The following is a 20,410-nucleotide window of genomic DNA, read 5'->3' on the forward strand; positions in this document are numbered from 1 at the left end:
CTCAGTAGAACTGTGCTTTGTCATATGTACCCAGACCTACCCCTGCTTTTAAGGGACACAAGCATAAACTGGGCAAGAGACAGGTATGGGAGGGGTTTCAGAAGTTGCCTAGCTATCTAGTCCAACACCCACATTTTCTAGGGGAGGAAACTGATGACTCTCTGGGATAAAGTGATTTGTCCAAGGTCACATAATACAAGTGTCAGAGTCAGAGTTTGAACTGAGGCCGTCTGCCTCGAAGCCCAGTGTTGTTTCCAGTGTGGTTCATGCTGTTTACTAATCCTGGATTGGATCCTTACCAGCTCCCATGATTCCAATTGTCTTAAGAGAAATCAGAAAATACTACAAAACACAGCAACAGAATGAAAGAATGTCAGGACTGCAAGGGGCCCCACGGCTGAAAGAATCCCTATTACAACACATTCGACAAGGGGTCATGCTTGGAGACCTCCATCAAGGGGGAATTTCCCTATGAGACCCTCCCCCTAGGAAGCGTTGTTCTACTTTGAGAGTTCCAATTGTGAGGAAGATTTTCCTGACAACAAGCCTAATGGAACCTGGTAGTACAGAGAGTGAAGACAAAAGACTGATTTCATTTTTCCTGCTTTCATTCACATCATTAAATTCTGAAGAAACTTCTTGGTGGACGACCCAGAGAGATTGCATGACATGCCCATAGTCACAAGCTGGAGACTTCTCTATTAGCTTAGCAGTACCAAAAGTTCAATATGAATAAAAATATTAATAACATGCCCCTTTCTGAGACAGGATTCACAGCTGGATCTTCCTAGCACAAAGTTCCAGCCACCATGCTAGGCTGCCTTTAAAGGTCACTTTATCCAACCCTGTACTCCAAGGAGAGTAAAGTGATTTGTCCCCAAGACAGAGTCAAGAATCAAGCTTGTTCTCGCAAGGCAGTGCGGTATAATGCAAGGAGTGGCAGCACTAGAGTCAGAGGATCCAGGTTCAGATCCCACCTCTCTGGGCTACAGGTTTTTATTTTCTCTCTTTAAAATGGTGGTGGAAGGGGTGGCATCTTCTAAATTTATAATCCTACGACTGATAGAATTCAATGTTGGGCAAGACTTTAGAGGTTAACTATCTCAACTGATTCCTGAAAAAAAAAACCCAATGAATTATACTTGACTTGAGGGTTTCTCTAAAGTTAAAAAAAAAAGTATATGATATAAAACTTTGGGGGGGGATGAGTGAGAAGGGGGGTACAATGAAGCTGTGGACCCATAACATCTTCATAAAACAAGGAAACAATGTCATCAGTTGAGAAAGGTTGGGAATTACTGGTCCACAGAGAGTAGTGAAGAACACCATAGGGAGTAAGTTTCCACATGGCTCGTCTTAGAGTCGGTCAGCCACCACATACATCCTCACAGTGGGACGTTCTCCCTGACATCACAGCCACTATCTACCATCGTTAAGCAGCCCAGGACATTCCCAAGTAACAAGAGGCCAGCCAAGAAGAAAATGACTGAGTCCCTGAGAAAGAGATGATCGTGCCCCAGAAAGCCCCCGGTTGGCCAGGCAAGTGGTTTTTGTTTTCTTTTGAAACTCAAGGAAAATAAACAGCACCATTTTTTTCCCTCCAAACTCCCTTCAGTTTTCAAAGGCATCTGGACCTTGACCTGCTTGTTGTGGATAAAGGAGAGTACTTCGTATATGGCCAAATATTTACTGGAAGCTGCTGGCAAGACTCAGAGTGAGGGCTTGGCTATCCCTGGGGAAAAAAAAAGGCAGCGAAAAGATCATCGCTCCCCAAGGCATTTTATTTTTGAGGCTGAGTGGGGGCTGTAGAGGAAGGAGAATATGTGTACAGAGGGAAGAGTGCTGGGAGGTGAAAAGCTGATGGGAAAAAATAGTAAGGGCTTCTGGGGCTTGTGAGCTGTGCCTGGAGGACTGGCTTTGTTTTATTAGGATGTCACTATGCAAATTAGAGGTTAAAAATGGCCACCTAAAATATATCAAATTTCCAGAGCCCTAAAAACATTGTATATCTAGAGAAGGAGAGAGAGAGAGAGAGAGAGACAGGCAGACAGAGACAGACAGAGACAGACATGGAGATACACAGAACAGAAAGAGGCAGAAGGGAGGAAGAGAAGAGAGACAGAAGGACAAAAAGAGGATTAAGGGAGGAAGAGAAAGAGAGACAAAGAGAGACAGACAAACAGACAGAGGGAGACAGAGAGACAGTCAGACACAGAGAGAACAGAAAGAGGTAGGAGGGAGAAAGAGAAAGAAAGAGACAGAGAGATAGAGAAAGAGACAAAAAGAGGATGGGGGGAGGAAGAAATAGAGAAAGAGAGAGTTCCTGGAGAAAATGAAGCTGCATGAAAAGCACACTCTTCACAATTAGTTTCTTTCCAAAGACTGAAGTGAGTTGGCCTCAAAGCCAGAAGAACTGGGTTTAAATCCCACCTTTGAACCCAGGCGAGACACTTAAGATCCTGTGCTCTAGACAGTGCATTAAGAGGGCTACCTTGCAGAGAAAGTGTTCCCTGACTTGCTGGAAGGAGTTGCTATCCTTATTCCTGTCCCTCAACAAGACAGTCTATGGGCACAGCAGCTGGAGCTCCAAATGGTCTCTGGGGTGTGTGTGTGTGGGGAAGCGTCCTAGAGTAGGGAAATTAGAGACTCCCTCATTCAGCCAAGTGATTAAGGGTATGGCAGGTCTCTTGCTTCAATCAGTCAGCTTAGATACAGAATTGCTGGCTCTTCACTTTTCTTTGATTTTTCCATTTTTCCCTAGGGCTAAGAATGACACAGTGGGAAGAGTATAGAGCCTGGAGTTAGGAAGGCCTGAGTTTGAATCTGACCTGTGTGACCCTGGGCAAGTCACTTAGCCCTGTTTGCCTCAGTTTCCTCATCTGTCAAATGAGCTGGAGAAGGAAATGGCAGACCACTCCAGTATCTTTGACAAGAAAACCCCAAATGGGGTCATGAAGCGGGACATGACTGAATAATAACCCCAGAACAACAAACCGAAAGGAAACCTTCTCTTCTACGGACATACTGGAAGAAAGGCTTACCGAATTGGGGGTTATAGACCAATGGGAAAAAGCACTGGTGTAACTCAGGGACAATACAAAAAGAGTCAGAAGAAGGGGTGGAGGGAAGACGTGATGGAATAGCGTTCTTTCCATAACTGCCTCACAGAGCCTTTCTTTGGCACAGTTTAGTGGAAAAGGACACTGGATTGGAAGTCTTAGGACCTGAGTTCAAATTCTGACTGCTACATGCTGGCTGTGTGATCCTGTGCAAGTGATACCTTTTAGATCTCTGAGCAACTGCCTATGACTCGCTGAAGAGGAAGTGCTGACCTACACCGGGAGAGGGGATGTCCTCACCAGGGAGTTCCCTGCACCAATGAAACCCTATCTCCTAGGATAGTTCCCCATTTTGACCATGACCATTCAACCCCTAGACCTTTCTAAATCATTTTTCATTGAGAAGAGTTGTTAGGGTGAAGAGTGGTTAAAGGCACAACGAAACAAGAAAGGAAAAGGGTCAGGAAGAGAGCAATAAGGTGTCAGGAGATTGGCTGCTACTCCAAAGAACTTTGAGGCCTCTGGCCTCCCAATGACTCTTAATTCAAGTCCATAACCTTCATCTCAACTTGCCACCCACAAGCAGAGCCATGCCAAGAACCACACCATCACTCAGCAATGTTTTGCCTCCAGTGAGATTGACCGCTGAATGACGTCCTTACTCTTCCCCTTTCCATCTGTCCCATTTACTCTTTGCCCCCTTTGTGACCTCATCTTCCTCTCTTTGCTTTACTTGGCTCCCTACCTGGCCTAGCCCCTGTAATAAGTCCTTCCAAGTCTACACTTACTAGCAAGCTGGGATCCTTAAATTCTGTTTTCCACTGACATTCTCTATTGTCCATCTCTACCAATCCCCAACCTTGAGTGTCACATACTCCTCCGTCTTTCCTTCTTTCTCCTACTCTTGAACAGCCTAAAACCATTAGAGAAAGCCATGCTGATTTGGCCACCCATTTGTAGACTGTTTAATGCACACCAAACACAAAACTTTCTCAGTTACAAAGGATCCCGTTCACTGCTTGCTTGTCATCCAAATTAATTTTTAAAAGGAATGCTTTTCTTAACCACCACCCATCTTTATCTGTCATGATGGGGTGGGAAAGAGCACCGTATTCAAAATCTTATGACTCAGATTCAAATCTTGGCTCTACAACCTGGGTGGCCTCGGGTAAATCTCTTAACCTCTCTGGGTGTCACTTTCATCATCTGAAATGAGGGGTTAGCTTAAGGATTTCTAAGTCCCCTCCTAGATCTAGGTCCTGTTTCAGAGTTGAGATTAAAAATAAGCAAATAAAAAATCTAGTCTTAACATAGCTTGGGATAACATGACTCTTACCAACTTCCTGTGGTACTCACACTGTACTAATTAATAAATGGTGAGTGTACCTATTTGTGAATATAGTTATGGAACGTAGGGGGGCTGTGTATATATGAGTAAAACCGAGGAAGGTATCTTAAATATAATTTGCATTATAAATTATAGAATCACATGATGAAAGGACAGGATGGGACCTTGGTGATCTTTGGATGGAAACCCTCTATCCATTTAATGATTGCCATAACTTAGGGTGAGGGTACTTGGTACTGAGTTACCTGGCTAATTTTCTGGCTTCACTTTGTGTATATAGATGGGCCAGAGCACCAACGGGAAAGAAGCGCCTCTAGGTAAGGCTTCATTTGAATGGGTGGTGATTAGGGCTCAGGTTATCTCACTAAAGAAACCAGCTACTAGCCAGAGGAAAGTAAGGCCTCTTAGAAATAAATTTTAGATCTGTCACACTGCACTCAAAAAGTGCAAGGTATGGAGTCACAGTATCTGGGTTCGGTTCCTGGTTCTGTCACTTCATACCTTTGTGACCTTGGTCAGGTCATCTTAGTTACTTCACCTGTAAAATGAAGGGATTGGACCAGATGATCTATAAGATCACTTGAAAATGCAAATCTTTGGTGGTGTGATTTATTTCACTGCAGATTCAATTTCAGGCTTCGATGGCAATGTACACTGAGAAGCACAGGTATATCGTTGGACAAACATTAATCCCTTGATGTGCTGGGTACAAGTTTGGGTTGCATATGAATGGACTTGTAACTAGTCCAGGCAAACTGGGCTTTGCCCCAGGTCTCTGAAATGTAGAATATGTTCTTCCTTCTATAATGCCTGACACTCCTGCTAGCCCACACCAACATCTGCAGCCACTGAGCCTGGGCAATCACCCTCAGGGTTACCTCACTGGAGTGCCACGCCCCCCCCCCAGGCCCACCTTGTTTCCCAACCCTTTGAAAGGTAGTGAGCCCCTCTCACAGAATGACTGCCCCTCATTTTGGACCATGTAACACTACCCTAGTGTGCAAACAGTTCTAGTTACAACTCTGGATATCAATATATTCTGGCGGTTTTCATAACCAGTACCCGGGGACCCAGACAATCTGTAAACAAGATTCTGGCCCAACCCCAAAAACAGAACATACAACAGATGAAAGAATTTACTTTAAAAAATTGTGTTAAGAGACCAGTTCAATTTTCAAGTATTTTTTAATGTCTTTTAAAAAACTAAACAGACACAGTGGACCTATACAACTTGGTACTGGCCAGATTTATCCCCGAGTGTGACATAAAAAATAATAACCTTACTCATCTATTTTCTCTTTCATGATTAAAAGGGGAAAAGTCCACTAGAACCATCTTTCTCCACACCTCTCAACTCTTCACAAAAAAAGGGGATGTAACATCTTCTATCACAAGACCTCTCTAAAACATAGCTTATCTTCCTGGGCTCACTAGAGAGCTTAATCAGGCTGTGCTTCACCAGAGATTGCTAGCCTGAGAAACTTGACCTATGAGCTCCCACAGAAGAGGAAAGTATTTTTTTAAATAGCTGCTTTGACCTTCCCACACTTAAGCTTGACCCAGATAGACCGTTTCTGTGATTCTGTCTTTCCCTCTCTTCTCATGCTGTCTCTAGGCTCACACCCTCAGGAATGCCCTCTAGCTTTCTGCAAACAACACCCCCACCCCAACCTCCCCACCCAGAACAGAAGGTAGCAAAGGCAAGGCTAATCATTAAGCCTTGGGTTAGCCAATTTGGAGATCCTAAATAAACTGAAGTAAATTTTCTTTATTCAAATATTTTGATACGTGGAAAGTATTCTACTCAGCTGGTTTACTGCCTTTCAACACTGTGGATGTCTCTCTCTCCCTTCCTACCTTGAGACAGGGCATGGATGGATCGGGTTATTAAGCTCAGACCTCCCATGTAATAAGCACACCTCTCTAGTCATTTTCCTCAGTTTCCCAATTCTTGGCCTACATATTTAGAAAACTTCACTGATGAGGCATCACTTTAGCTTTATGAGTAAGGTGCCCACTACCATGGCTTCATTCTTCCTTCCTCCCCCATTACCACTGCAAAGAAAAGACAATTCACTCTTTCTAGCTCTTTTATTGGCATTAGTAAAATAACCAGATCGGGGGCAGGACTGGGATAAGTCTCTCTGGATGGCAGAGTGTACATTCATTTCAGGATTGAAGTCCCCATCCTTGACAATGGAGATGAATAAAGTATCCATTTATTTAGCCATATATATATATATATATATATATATTTTTTTTTTTTTTGCCTCTCTCTGGTCCTTTGACTGAAGCTGTTGCTTTATTAGGTATAAGAGAAAAAGCCCATTCTATTGGTCTTCCAGGTTTTGGGAGGGTCACATGCTCTCAGTTACATAAGAACTTCTCGTAACTTACAGAAAATAATATGGGCAAAATCCCTTTCAAAAAGGCTATCAATCTAAGGATGGTTTCATATGGAGGATTTAATACTATCTATTCCTGGTATTGTCATAGGGTCATTGACTTATAGTTAGGAAGGACCTTGGAGTTTATGAAGTCCAACCTTATCATTTATCATAAAGGAAAATGAGACCCATGAAATCAAATGACTTGCCCAAGGTCACAGAAACAGTCAATAGCAGAGCTGGGATTAAAACCCAGGTCCTCTGCCTCCAAATTTAGCATTCTTAATACTACTTCTCTCTCTATCATATTCTGTCAGGCCTTAAGTTTCTACCTATCCATTCTTCAACCAACTAGTATTTATTGAGCTCCTTTTGTATGCCAGACTTTATATTAGGTGCTGTGGATACAAGAACTATACAAGAATTCTTGTGGATACAAGAATGTGCTAATGGCAATTTGCAATGTGTTATTTTTTTTGGGGGGGTAGGGCAATGCAGGTTGGATTAAGAGAGTAAAACTCAAATATTATTTCACTTTTATTTTTCTCTAAACAGCACCTGAATCCCAGTAGTTTTAGCTTAAAAAGGGGGTGGAATGAGGATGGGGAGATGGCATGGTGATGATATAAACCTTTTGATTCTTCCATCCCTTCTCTGTCTCAATCAAATCCATAGTTTCACGACTTCCCTTACCCAACTGCAGTCTTTTTCTTCTTACCAGCTTAGCCTGGAATAAACTGCCAGCCCTCCCACCCGACATTCCAAAATTCTTCTCCCGTTCCCATTGCCTCCACAAAGGCTATCCCAGTGACGTGCGTGAATCCGCAAGCAAACACACTCCCCCTCAGAGTCAAACAACCAACCTCTCTCCTTCAGCCTACTTAAAACTGCAAAAATAGAAAAATGCAGGCGGCAGGGCTGGGGTGTGGGGGAGGGATACCAGTGAGGCTGCTATGAAATGTCACTTTGTAGGAGGAGGGAGGGACTGCGCCTTTGAGATGCATGTCACTGCCTTGGAGCCTCAAAAAATACCTGACTACTAATTCTGACAAATTATACCTAATCCAAAGAAACTGGGGCCATATGCTGAGTAGACTGCATTGGGGTAAAGCTGAAAGGCTCAGTAATAACTTGATACTAAATTCTACAAACATTTATTGAACACTTAGATGGAAGGCACTGTGCTGGGGATTTAAAGATGACTAAAACATGGTTGCTGTCTTCAAGGAGCTCCTACGTACTATTAACTTCCTAAAGAGCAATTCTATTATCACTTTCAGTTACCTGTTTCAGAAGAAGATGAGGGCACTCTTTCTATTTTTAAAGCCTAGGATTCTGTATTTCTCTTACTTTGGTTATGAACAATGAATATGCCTTTTCTGAGAAAAGAGAATGTACCTATCACAAAAGCAGTGAAATTTCTGTTTCTGTTATCCCATCTTTGTATTTCTTAGATTCAAAAAAGCATAAATGAAAACACAAAACAATGCTCCTTTATGGATATTATATATGGGAAAAAGTCTAAACATTGGCTTAACGCTAATATAAATTAGCCTGCTATCTAGAAATATCTGGCTAATGTTAAAATTCTATGAAGAAAAAGAGATTGGGTTTCCCATTACCTAGACTTAAAGAAGACTTTTCATCTACATTTGTGAAGTATCAATTAATTTTGTTCTTAAGTAGAAGTGCTAATTTAGTGATAAGAATGTGTACAATTCCTGTTCTGTCATCTGAGAGCCAACGTTAAGATTAGTCCACTATTGTTGATTTGGGGTGAATGTTGGATTTCAGCCACATCTTCAATATTTTCTACATTCAAAGTTTTAAAAGTTTGGTAAGGAAGAGAGTCCATTTCCGTATGACCTCAGGATAGCCACTCTGGTTATTTCAAAGACTTGAATGGGGTGGCCAGCGAAGTTAGTGAAGGACTGAGGCCAATGAATGACAAGGGCCAACTTTTGTCTCCAATCCCCAAGCCTCCCCCTGGTGGCATTAAGTAGGATTCCACTTTCATACCTTTAGCTTTCAAGTTTGCATTGTGATTGGAAGGGAGAAGGTCAACATGTTGAATTGTGGTTAGCTTATAGCCCTATGACAGTCAATGAGCACCTTACGTGTACTGATTTTTTTTCCCTAAGGAGAATACACTTACGTCCAAGAAAATGTTGAATTGACCCTAATTTATCAGACTAAAAAAAAATCTTAACATTGAGAGTTACCAGGAAATCAATATTTCAATGCATTAAAGATCTATGACTTCATTGGGACAGGAATCCATCCACCAATGCAGACTGCAATAGGTCTATAACTGAGTAGGTAAGTCTTCGAAACTTACCTGAAGCTTTCAGTGATTTGCCCACGGTTATATGGCTAATAAATCCTGCCTGTAAAAGGCAGGATTTGAACACAGGTCTTCCTAACTTAAAAGCTTATAGATTTAGAGTTGGAAGACACCACATCAAGTCTCCCCATTTTGTATATAAGGACATTGAGACCTAAGAAGATTAAAGTGACTTGTCCAAGGTCTTAGATGTAGTAAGCATCAAAGGCAGGATTTGAACCAAATTCTCTGATTCTAGAGCAGTGGTCTCTCCATTGTACCATTTATTCTGCTACACTGCCTTGGGTCTGAAGTATAGCTGAGGAAATAATCGTTTTTTTCTTTTTTCTCAAAATGACATGCTCTTGTACACCTTTCCTATTTATCCTGTTTTGTGAGCTACTCTTTTTTTAAAAAATAAATGTGTCTGTAGTGAATGGGAATGACAGCCGAGATATGCCTTAAGCCCTTTTCTGTTATTTGAATCCAAGAAACAAAGTATTTTCATGCACCGTAGGTGTATGGAAAAGGTAGCCAATAGTCTTTCTATGCTCTAGAGTCATTCTTCCCAATGAAATGTTACCCACCAGCTATGGCTTAAGGTTATCAACATGAGCACAATAAGAAATTCATGCATATTTTATAGTTGAGACCCAAAGAATCAGTACGATGAATATCAGAAAAGAAAAACCAACAAAATGTTTGGCCCCCAATTTTGTTTATATAATCGAGTACCATTTCCAAGTCAGAAATATTTAGAAAAATATCACTTTAACGTATACAAATGAAACTCTCATATCACATAAAAATTGCTATTTGGTTACTCTGATTTCTTGGGGGAGGGGGTAGAATTTACAAAATGTAGATGTATCTTTTTTATTAGCTCCAAGGAAATATTTACATGCATTTCTGATTACATTCTACTTGTCTTTGAAGGCTGCCAAGAAACACTGATTCTTAAACATGGTATACGAAATTAAATAACAATGTTGGAAAAATAAATATGTTTTATTACATATAAATACATAGAAATCTATATTGCTCAGGATAGTCAGGCAATATTAGGTTCAGTTGTTTTTTTAAAGGTATTCAAAAATATGATAGTAAAAATATTTACAATTTTTTTAATAGCTAGAAGCAGTGAGGTGATTAAAAACACCAAAGTCAAACTTTTCCCTCATACTACATACAGTAGTTGCACACTTTAACATGAAAATGAGGTAGGCACAAATCCATAAGTCAGCTAGGGAGCAACCCAAGCCCAGTTCTTTGGTCCTTAGAGCTCACCAATTCTCATTATCCAAGTTGATAAGTATCAATTCAAAGGCACCTAAACCAGACTTTAGTCACAGAAGGGTTTATAGGTTTGTCATGAACAACTGACCTAAGCAGTGTCTATTGGCATAATGAAGTCTATTCAGGGAAAGCCTAGGGAATAGTCACAGACCCATCTGGGTCCTGAAGTCATTACACAGTCATTCACCTTAATTACAAACATGAATCCATTATCTTGGCATTCTAGAATTCTGATGGTTCTACCATCTTACTGACCATGCTTCCACTATCTAGAATGCTCCTGAGGACTTCCTCCAGGAATCATCAAGTGTACTTATTAGTATGCCTCTCCTTCCCAGGGATTAGGGGTAGGGGTTTTTTCCATTGTAGTCTCTCCAGAATCCAGAATTCAACAATAAAATATTACCAGAAACTTGAAGAGCCCTTTTGCAGATGAATTTCTTTAAGTATCTCTGGAATCTTTTCTTCAAGAAGACGCTAAACTTGGGTACCCAGATTCTAGAGAGATTTAAGTCATGCCTCATAAGCCCCTTCACATTAGGGGCCCTAGGCTAGAGAATCTAACAGCCTATTTGACAAGCCTAGTGGAAAGATCTGGAAGATCTTGCTGACTGAAGCTATGCCCATATCTTTAAGTTACATTTACTTTAAGTTTCACACAGAAAGCCTGGAGGAGTGATTTTTTTTTTGATAGATTCCATTTTGTGGGAGTGATTTTGGAGAGAAAAACACAGCTCTGAGAAACTAATGGTGAGACTTGGTCACATGTTATCACCTCAAGTAGAATATTGGCAAGATTGACAATTCTGATTATAGAAGCACCAAATATAAATGCCTATAGTAGTTTTATGGCTATTGGTAGAACTGACTGAGAAATGATTCAATTTAGAGTTGGGAAGAAATATTACCATAGCACCCACACAAATGAACATCAAGCCTGCCATGGAAATTTGGAATAATAAAAATCTATTTAGGACAATCTGTTCATAGCCAATGTAGCTATTAAAATAAAGTATTTTAGATTTTAAGCTTTTAAAATGATGATTAAAACCACGATGTCTCACTTGTTACTGATGTGGTAAGCAATTTTAAAGATACGCATGGACAGTGGTCACTTTATCTAGAAAGCCACTTGAGTTTTTAGAGCTCTTTTAACATCAATGTTAGCTGTTCACATATGTGAACAAATAAGGGCACATATACATTTCTGTGAATGAAGGTAACAAAGCACCACATTTCTCCTGCAATGCCAGTGTTTCAGAAAATAGTGAGCAGTTGCAAAAATATTTCAATTCAATATCATCAAATTATACATTTTAAAATTGATTGAAGCAATACACCTTTCTAATGTTCAACCTAAACTTTAATGCTTACGGCTCTCCTCGTACGTGAGTGGATGTGAGCCTTAGCAAAGCAGTCTAGCTGTTCCTAGAGGAGATCAGGAGAGGAAGTGAGCCTTGGTGTGGAGAGCCATGCCATAAAGACTTGCATTCAAGATCCAGTTCTACGTCTTGGTTTAGAGTTAAGTCCCAAGGTAAGAAGCAGAATTGTAGAGTAGATAGAAAGCTGACTTCAAAGACAGGAAGACATGGATTCAAACCCTGCCTCTGACACATCTTAGCCACGTGATCCTGGGCGAATTAACTGACCTGGCAACATTTGAGGCAACTCTTGGACTCTAAGTGGCAGAGAAGATGCTGACCTGCATAGGTAAAAGGAGTTGCCTCATCTGGGCACTCCCTACACTATTGAAATCATAAATAAGGGCGCCAGTTAAAAAACTAAAGGCTTTGGTTAGAAAATGCAGTAAAAATCCATCCATTTGGGAGCACCAAAAATGGAAGAGATACACAAAGGGGGTGGGGGTGGAAGCTGGCAACGTTTGGGACATATTCTCTTCTACTTACTAAAAACATTAAGTCTACAGTCCCTAGGTCCTTATCTTTGGAGCAAATTGTGGAAATCTGAGGAGTAACATAAGCTTGGGCCCCAATGAAGTGACATTTATCAAGGATTTGTACAAAGTATTAACCAGCTATGAGATGATGGGAAAAAGACTCTGCTTCTCTATGCCTCAGTTTCCTTAATGGTAAAAACAAGAGGCTAGATTAAAAAAACCCTCTCCTTTCCTCTTCTAATACACAATGATTTTATGAAGTTCTTCCCCTCCCCTCATCTGTTTTCCCAAATAAGTTCTTTCTGTATAGAATAAAGTATGAAGATTTATTTATGGAGCTAAACGGTATAGAGCTAGGGTAAACATAGATCTATTCTCCAAATCACGGGAAAAGAGAATTCGGGACTACTCACCCTCCACCTTAAAGCTTGAAAGAGGAAATTTTGAAAATCAGGGGTTAGCTGAATTTATGGAACTCATGCTAAGAGGTCATAAGTACATGCTAAAAATAAACTCAAGCACGCAGGATTATCTAGTAAGGGACCTAGGGATGACTGATCCTCATATTTCTAAGTCAGTATCATGGAAGGCATCATGATCTTCCACAAAGCATCCCTCGGTCCCATTGTCAGAGTTCAAATAATGCTAGGGAGGAAAAACTACTGGTCTGTAGATTTCAGAGAGTCAATGGCATTTCAGATCCTTTTCTTAGGCATCTGTCAAGAATTCAATGCTTACAATTCAGCTAACAGTAAATAAAGCTATATTCTAGATCTTTCAGGCTTGGACTTATTCTAAGTACTGTATTTACATAACCAGTGCTTATAACTTCATCTCAGAGACCAAGGTCATTACATCTTCAGAAATGACATGAAGTACCAGTGATGCCCATAAGTGGGCCCACCATGTGACTTACTTTGTAACGGTTGAGAATATTTCTCGTAACCATTCTGAGTTAAAAAAATAAAACTATAATCTAACAACAATTCAACATGATACTAAATTTGAGTTTAGTGCAAATACTGTCTTCATGTGAAAATCTACTGCATTTACTGAGCAACCATCCCAGATTGCAGGTGTCTCTCCCTCCTGCACCCCTCCCCCCACCGTACAATTTACTGAAGTGAAATACCATATTTACACAGTCATTGATTCTGTTTACAAAGAGCTGTGCGTGGAATTTACACCGGCACATTTGTCAGTAGGAACAGAAGTGTAGATCAGAAAGGAAAAATGGTAAAACTGTCTTAACATAAGTGAAAACATTTGAGGACATCTCAACAACCACTGAATCGTCAGCTCTACAACCATGTTCACTTTCCTTTATAGATGCAGTCTCAGTATTCATTAAGACTGTGGTCAAGATGGGGGTGGAAACATCTCAACAGTCCCCATATCACCAGTTTCACCATTGTGTTCACTTTGCTCTGCATAGTCTTGACACTCAAGGAGACAGTGGTGGTGGGAGAAGGCAGAAAGTCAAACTGGTTTGACTGTCTTAAGATAGGTGAAAACATTTGGAGCCTCTTGACAGCCACCAAGTCACCAGTTCCCCCACCACGTTCACTTTGCATGCTTTGTAAGGACAGCCTCAATAACTATTAGGAGCAGATGGGAGGAAAAGCGGTGATACTGATTTGACTGTCAACATAAGCACAAACATTCGGGGCATCTAGCCTGCCCCAGAATCCTTGATTCTACCATCATCTTCACTTTGTCTGCTTTATAGACAACAGTCTCAGTAATCACTAAGCCTGTCACTCTGCACAGTCATTCAAGGTAAAAAATAAGGAGCACAGGCTCCTTGCTTTGGCTTCAATAAGCAGATTATTACCCTATTCAATCACAAGACGAAAGGAACTGCAAAAAGTTCAACTTGTACAAAATATATTCAAACAAAAACTACCAGTATTTAACTTTGGAAATGAAAAATTTTGAGCTTATCTTCAGTCTGCCAAAATTAGAGAATTCTTTTTTTGTTTTTAATATATCCTAAAAGATTCATCATCAAAGGACTCGCTAACCAGATGATGTGTTTTTTTTTGGGGGGGTGTCATACTAATTCATGAAACTTTCTGTTGAAGTATAGATGGGGTCATAGTCTACATCGATGGATAGGGGAGGGTGGGCTTGTATTGATGAAATCATAGATCCTTGAGATACACTGAAATGTACATCCCATAGTTGCTACTGGGTATAGTGTATAAATATAAAATAGTGGACTATATTCTTCTTTGTTTTAGCTAAGTCCTTTATGAAGTGTACTTGCCCTTTTGAGCCAAGAAGGGGGAAGAGAACCGATTGTTAAGTTCTCTCTCTGGTGCATCCAATAGGCCCTAGTGACCTGACAGAATAACCATCCCTTCCACCATAACCAGTCTATCGTCAAAGAGGCTCTGGCAGACACACAACAGCATCTGTCCCAGTGGCTTTTCCCCAAACACCACGGCACAGGGCATGGCTAGTTAGATGGGTTACGGAGCACCTAGACACCAACGAACAAACATTAAGATTTAGGGCCGTACCGAGCTCCAAGGGCCAGAATTCCATCTTGCATCTTGAGGACAAGAATGAGTATTGCATTGCTCTCGATCCGGGGGCTTATCCAGAATTTCACAGCTCAGGTCTGTAAATCTTTCCCCATCGGGACGTTGGCAAGCCACCAATCTAGTCCGTGTTCCTCCACCACATGGCTTCGTGCACTGAAAGACAAGGGAGATGGGTGAAGACCATCACAAGAACAAACAAGGGCTGGAAGGCTTTTTTTTTTCTTTTTGTAATGGCAATTTCTCAGCTACAATGGAATCCCATGATAACAGAGGATAGGCAGGTGTTTGATAAATAAGGCCATACTTTGAATGGAGAATATGAAGGTCTATAATAGTTAATCTCCACCAATGTTCTACTCCAATGTCTCATTCTGGTATGGAAGTGACCTGGGGTCTGGAAGGCTAAGCCAGCAAACACAGGCTTTAGCGAGTCCTGTCAGATTAAAAAAGTATATGTGTACCCCCTAGACAAACTCTGAGGTTATTGTCTAAAGCTCAGCCAACCTAAGTTCAGGTAGGACCATCACTAGCATGTTGGTAACCAGATGATGGTATTTTTTTCCCCCAACCACAGCACCTGAAGCATGAGCCTGGGTGCCACCTGCATGGGTGGAAAGAGCATTGGAATTCTTTAAGTACAAGGTACTACGGACAATGGTTTCCCATTCCAATTCACTGCCTTTCCTTTGAAGTCTACATAAACAGAAGGCCACCTAACTAAAGGTAAAGGGAGACTTTGTGATAAGATCCTAGATTCATAGCTGAGGGGTCCTCAGAGATCATGGGGTCCAACCTTTTCAGTTTAGAGATGAAGGAAGCGAGATTCACGAAGTTGACTTGCCCAAGGTTTCACAAGTAGTGCCACAGAAGAGATCTGAACTCAGTACCTCTAACTCCAGAACGTTGGCTCTTTGCTTTGTGCCCAAACTTTCTAACAGTATCTAAGACGAATCCAAGCACATACAACTAAGACTTGCCAGCTATTTCAAGGAGCTTGCCTTATTTCCACTCTCTAATATTCTCTTTAGGATTCCATCATATGGTTTTGAAGCTGACTCCATTTCCTCAAACACATACTGCAATCTGCAAGGAATGTGAGGGGATGTTCTAATTTCTGAGGAAATTAGAGCCTTTTGATACAGGAACACAATTGTGCTTCTTGGATAACAGGGCTAGGGAAAAAGGGATTTCATTTCCCTGATGTCACAGCATCAGGAGCCAGGCCTCCCACAGAAACTGCCTCCTCTGGCTAGTGATGACAGCATAAATCACACACAGCTCTTGACTCTTTTGGTGTTTCTGCAATAGCAGAAGCCCTGTCATAATCCCAGGGGAGAAATCTGTGGCAGAGAAGGGTTGGCTTCTCCGAGGAGCTCAGGGAAACTGGCAGTATGTACATACAACGCCAAGCAGAGGTTCCTCTTCTGTTCTCCTAACAGAGTCTGCCAATATGAGCTGACGGAAGCCAACCAAAATCTTGACTGCTGCTTGCAGCCTATTAGTTACACGTTTAACACAACTGAACAAATGATTTTAGGGAGGTGAGTGTTCAGAATGATTACCCACTAGGCTCAAAGGGCTTCATGTGTACTTTGTCATGGTTTTTCCAACCTCCAATCCTCATATTTACCCTATAAAATGTAGTTAAGACAAGAGAAGAACTCAACAAGGTATGTTGTTTGTTCTATCCTGTGAATTCAAAAGTTGCTAGAAATGGGCTTAGGTACTTCAAGACAAACTTTCATGTCCCAGCAAATTAGAACAGCTGAGGAGTTAAAAAATAGAAGATGCATTAATAATTATCCACTCCAAAGAGCAAAACACAGCTCAGATGGGAATAATCACACTGCATGTATTAAAGCTTTCCAAATTCAGAATATTGGGTTTCTTCAGAGCCCAGGGAACCTGTGAACAGAAGTAGCATGTTGCATGAAAGGAGATGGATTGGAAGTCAGGGGACTGGGGTTGAAACCCTAGTTCTGCCCCTTACTACTCTATCACCCTGGGCAAGTCCCTGGATCAATCTGGATCTCGGTTTCCTCAGCTGTAAAATGAGGAGGTTAGAGGCTTGATGGTTTCTTCTTCCCTTTGTTGGGGATTATGGGAATCTATGGTAGAATGAAAAAGTAGGCTTAAAACTCAAATGGAAAGAAGACTTGAGAAAAAGATTTACTGGCTAAAGAAAATAAACTCTGGGAATACTTTAAGGCCATTAATAATGAGGCAAAAGTCAATACTGCTCCAGTGAGTATTTTCATACATTAACTACTAATTACTCATTTAATCATTAAAACACCTTTAAAAGGCCGCAAGTGCTGTATCTTCCTGAAAGATCCTAAAAAATTGCTGATAGTTCAAGATTATTGCCTTAATGATTCAAATGAATGATTTTAGTAAGAACAATAATGACAGAGCTGACACATAGCTTTAAAGTTTGCAAAGCTCTTTACATATATTGTTTCATTTGACAATCCTATAAGGTACATAGGGCAGGTAGTATCATCCCCATTTTACAGATGGAGAATGAGAGGTAGGGGAGGTAGTATCATCCCCATTTTACAAATGGGGAAACTGAGGCTCAGAGGTTTTCAATGAGGGCAGAGGCTGGGAGGGAGGGTATTGTCTTTTTATCCTCACAACCTACTAAAGGTCTTACAAACAGTAGGAGCTTAATAAATACTTGGTGGATTAGTAAATGCTAGAGGCAGAATTTATAGGTGTTTGCACCTTATTTAAAATATATAACCTATGGGAAAGATGGCATAACTTATTAGAAAGAAAGTTGGCCACAGGATCAGGAAGAACTTGATTTAAATTTTTCCTTTGCCATACAATGGCTGTGAGACTATCTATCTCTTAATGCCTGCCCCTAGGTAGCTGTCTAATGAGATAAATTATAGGAGTTGTCAACAGGCATCAGTGTAGAGCTATTCTTTGGAGGTAGGTTCCAATTGGAATGAAATCTCAGGTCTTGACTTCCCCCTGGGTCTGTCTCCACACCTTCCCTGCCCCAATCAAACAATGGGACAATTAGCCTGGAATGACTGATACCACTTCCACCAACAAAGTAAACAGAAGGCAGTAGGCAATCTCACCTCTCCCCAGTTGCCATAAGCCCACTGAGGACAGGGGCCAGATTCACAGGATCTCTGCTCATCAGGTTTGAGTCTCTCCACACAATCATTTGCAGCATATCCATTTTCATCTTGACAGACGACGACTCGCCGCTGAAATCCACCAGCACATGTACTAGAGCACTGAACAAATCAGTTCAAGAAATTAATCCAAGTCCCTGGCTACCAAGAAGAGCTAACTTCAGGTGATGGACTGATGGGATGAAGAGAATCTTGAAAACTGACAAAATGAGAGAAGCCATCATTGAGAAAACCACTGGAGTCTACATACTGTTGAGTAACTATAAGCACCCTGAGGGCGAGAGGCATGTTTTATACTTTTTCTAAACATTTAGGCAATTCAAATGTACAGGCATTCAAAAAAAAATTGTGTGACTATAAATGAAAAGATTAACAGCTAATTCCAATAACTGAAAAACCAATAAGGATCCTGGAAAAATAGGAAGTGAAACTAGCATTTGGTCACTTACTACCTGAGTCATCTTAACTGCTCTGGGTCTCAGTTTCCTTATCTGTAAAATGAACCAGAGGTTCTCTGAGGTCCCTTCCAGCTAATATTTTGGATCTTATGGAAAAGTCAGTTAGTATTTGAATAAAGAGTAATAACTAAAGCAAGCATTCTTTGGGAGTACTTTAAGTCCATAAGTAAAGAGACTGATTCCAATGCTATTAAGGCTTGTTTCTTCAAAAGCTAACAACTCATCTAATCATTAAAACACTTCTTCCTAAAACACAATGCCCTGCACTAACCATGGCAGCCAGACTATCCCCTCCTAATCTTGGGCACACGGTGAGATGTAGTCAATGGAGCTGGTGAACTGCATTTGCTTACTTGCTTTTCTTTACTACATGAGAGGAATCAGATTGTGTGTGTGTGTGTGTGTGTGTGTGTGTGTATGGGGGTGTGTAGTGCAGACAGAAGCATCTATCCAAGAACGACTATGATTAAAAAAAAGGCATTTTTTTAAAAAGGGGAGGAGGGAGAGAAAACTTTTTTTCCCCCTTTCCAAAACACAATCACATTTATTGTCTCATGTCATCTTCACAGCATCTTTCTGAAAGGTCAAGGGGGTGAGATTTAAAAAAAAAGATTTTGTCATTCAAAACTCCAAGTGCTTATATTGACTCTGCTCTCTGCTCCAAGCTGGGATTCCTTTACAACCAATGGGCCAAATCCTGCACTTGGTGAATATCTAGTGGCTGAAATGAAGCTTTCATGTCAAGTTACTTAAGTATGGAAAGAAAGGGCTGTTGTTCACAATGATCACATTACAACACCCAGAGGTTCTGGCTTTAAAGTTGGAGGATCTGGCCTCCAGTCCTCACCCAGCCACTTATCATTGTGCAACCTTGGGCAAGTCAGTTAATATCATTGCGACTTGACCTTTCCCTCTGTAAAAAGGGGGCTGGATGAGATGACCTCTAAGGTCCCTTCTAGGTTTGAATCAAAGCAAGGAAGCTTTAGTATAATGCCTGTGACTACCTATTTTTTTTTCCAACCCTTTCCCAGTGTTCCATAGTAGTAGCTCATTGCATTTTCACTTCTCCAAATATGTTATGGTCAAATCCATATGGTCAGATCTCCTTCCAGAAACATGTTGATCCTCATTATTTCCTATCACACTTTCATAGACCCAACAATGCACTACAGTAACTTCCCATTCTGTCTCATTTTATCTGCATCTCAGGAGTATGTTCTCCTTTGCATAATTTCCTTATCTTTCTAAACTCTCTGTGTGTTTGCTAGCTCCCCCTGTTCAAACTAGTCTGATTCACCTATAAAGGAACCATCTGTTACAAAAGCAACCCAGTTCCCGAGATCCTACAAGCCTTGAGAGGAATCAGTAACAATTTCGAGGTCTTTGTTCAGATATTGAATTTTCGAGCCTTATCTAACCCCACACAAATGCTATTATTTTGAAACAGCAAATATCATTACTTCTCCAGCTTCATCTTACACCAATGTATTTTTTCCCTGCCTTGGTCCTCTTGCCCACTGCCATTAGCTGCTGTTGGGAATTACGGTCCTTGCCCTCTCTGGTCAAACAGGGGTTGTTTTTGTTTTGAAATTGTTATCTCCAACACCAGTTCACATGTGCAGTAGATTATTATTTTTCTCTGGGGAATCAATCTGATGTAAATAAATGTGTTTGTGTGTGTGTTTGTACTGTTCAGTTCACATGAACCCCATGCTATATCCCCAAAGACTGCTGGTCTATATGCTATAGATGGCCTTCAAAATACTGGGGTTTGTGATTTTTTCAGATGCCTCTCCCATATTGGCCAGTTCTAGAAACAAATGAAATTAACTCTGTCATTGGATATGGAAAAGATGGGCCATGCTGGGGCTCTTCTGGCCATGCCATGTCATGCAACTTTACAAACCAAACCACCATTCCTTGTCCACCACTTCCTAT

At 40.9% G+C, this 20,410-nt stretch overlaps 1 protein-coding gene and 1 long non-coding RNA gene across 4 annotated transcripts in view; one reads left to right on the forward strand and one right to left on the reverse strand.

Moving 5' to 3' along the window:
• LOC110202300 (uncharacterized) overlaps window positions 1–20,150 on the forward strand; it is a 46,830-nt gene extending 26,680 nt beyond the window's left edge. For all 3 annotated transcript variants that reach the window (XR_013485807.1, XR_013485806.1, XR_013485808.1), the window contains exons 5-6: window positions 15,434–15,582; window positions 18,073–20,150. This is a non-coding gene — a long non-coding RNA (uncharacterized LOC110202300). The remainder of the gene's footprint in view (window positions 1–15,433; window positions 15,583–18,072) is intronic.
• The window catches only part of ADAMTS9 (ADAM metallopeptidase with thrombospondin type 1 motif 9), a 191,988-nt gene that overhangs the window by 65,815 nt on the left and 105,763 nt on the right, over window positions 1–20,410 (reverse strand). Inside the window, 2 exon segments of the mRNA XM_020978321.2 lie at window positions 14,836–15,012; window positions 17,955–18,116. Of these exon segments, the coding sequence (XP_020833980.1) occupies window positions 14,836–15,012; window positions 17,955–18,116 (339 nt within the window).

This window comes from Phascolarctos cinereus, unplaced genomic scaffold (genome assembly GCF_003287225.1).
Source record: "Phascolarctos cinereus isolate Bilbo 61053 unplaced genomic scaffold, phaCin_HiC Scaffold_4;HRSCAF=312, whole genome shotgun sequence".
NCBI classification, from domain to species: Eukaryota; Metazoa; Chordata; class Mammalia; order Diprotodontia; family Phascolarctidae; genus Phascolarctos; species Phascolarctos cinereus.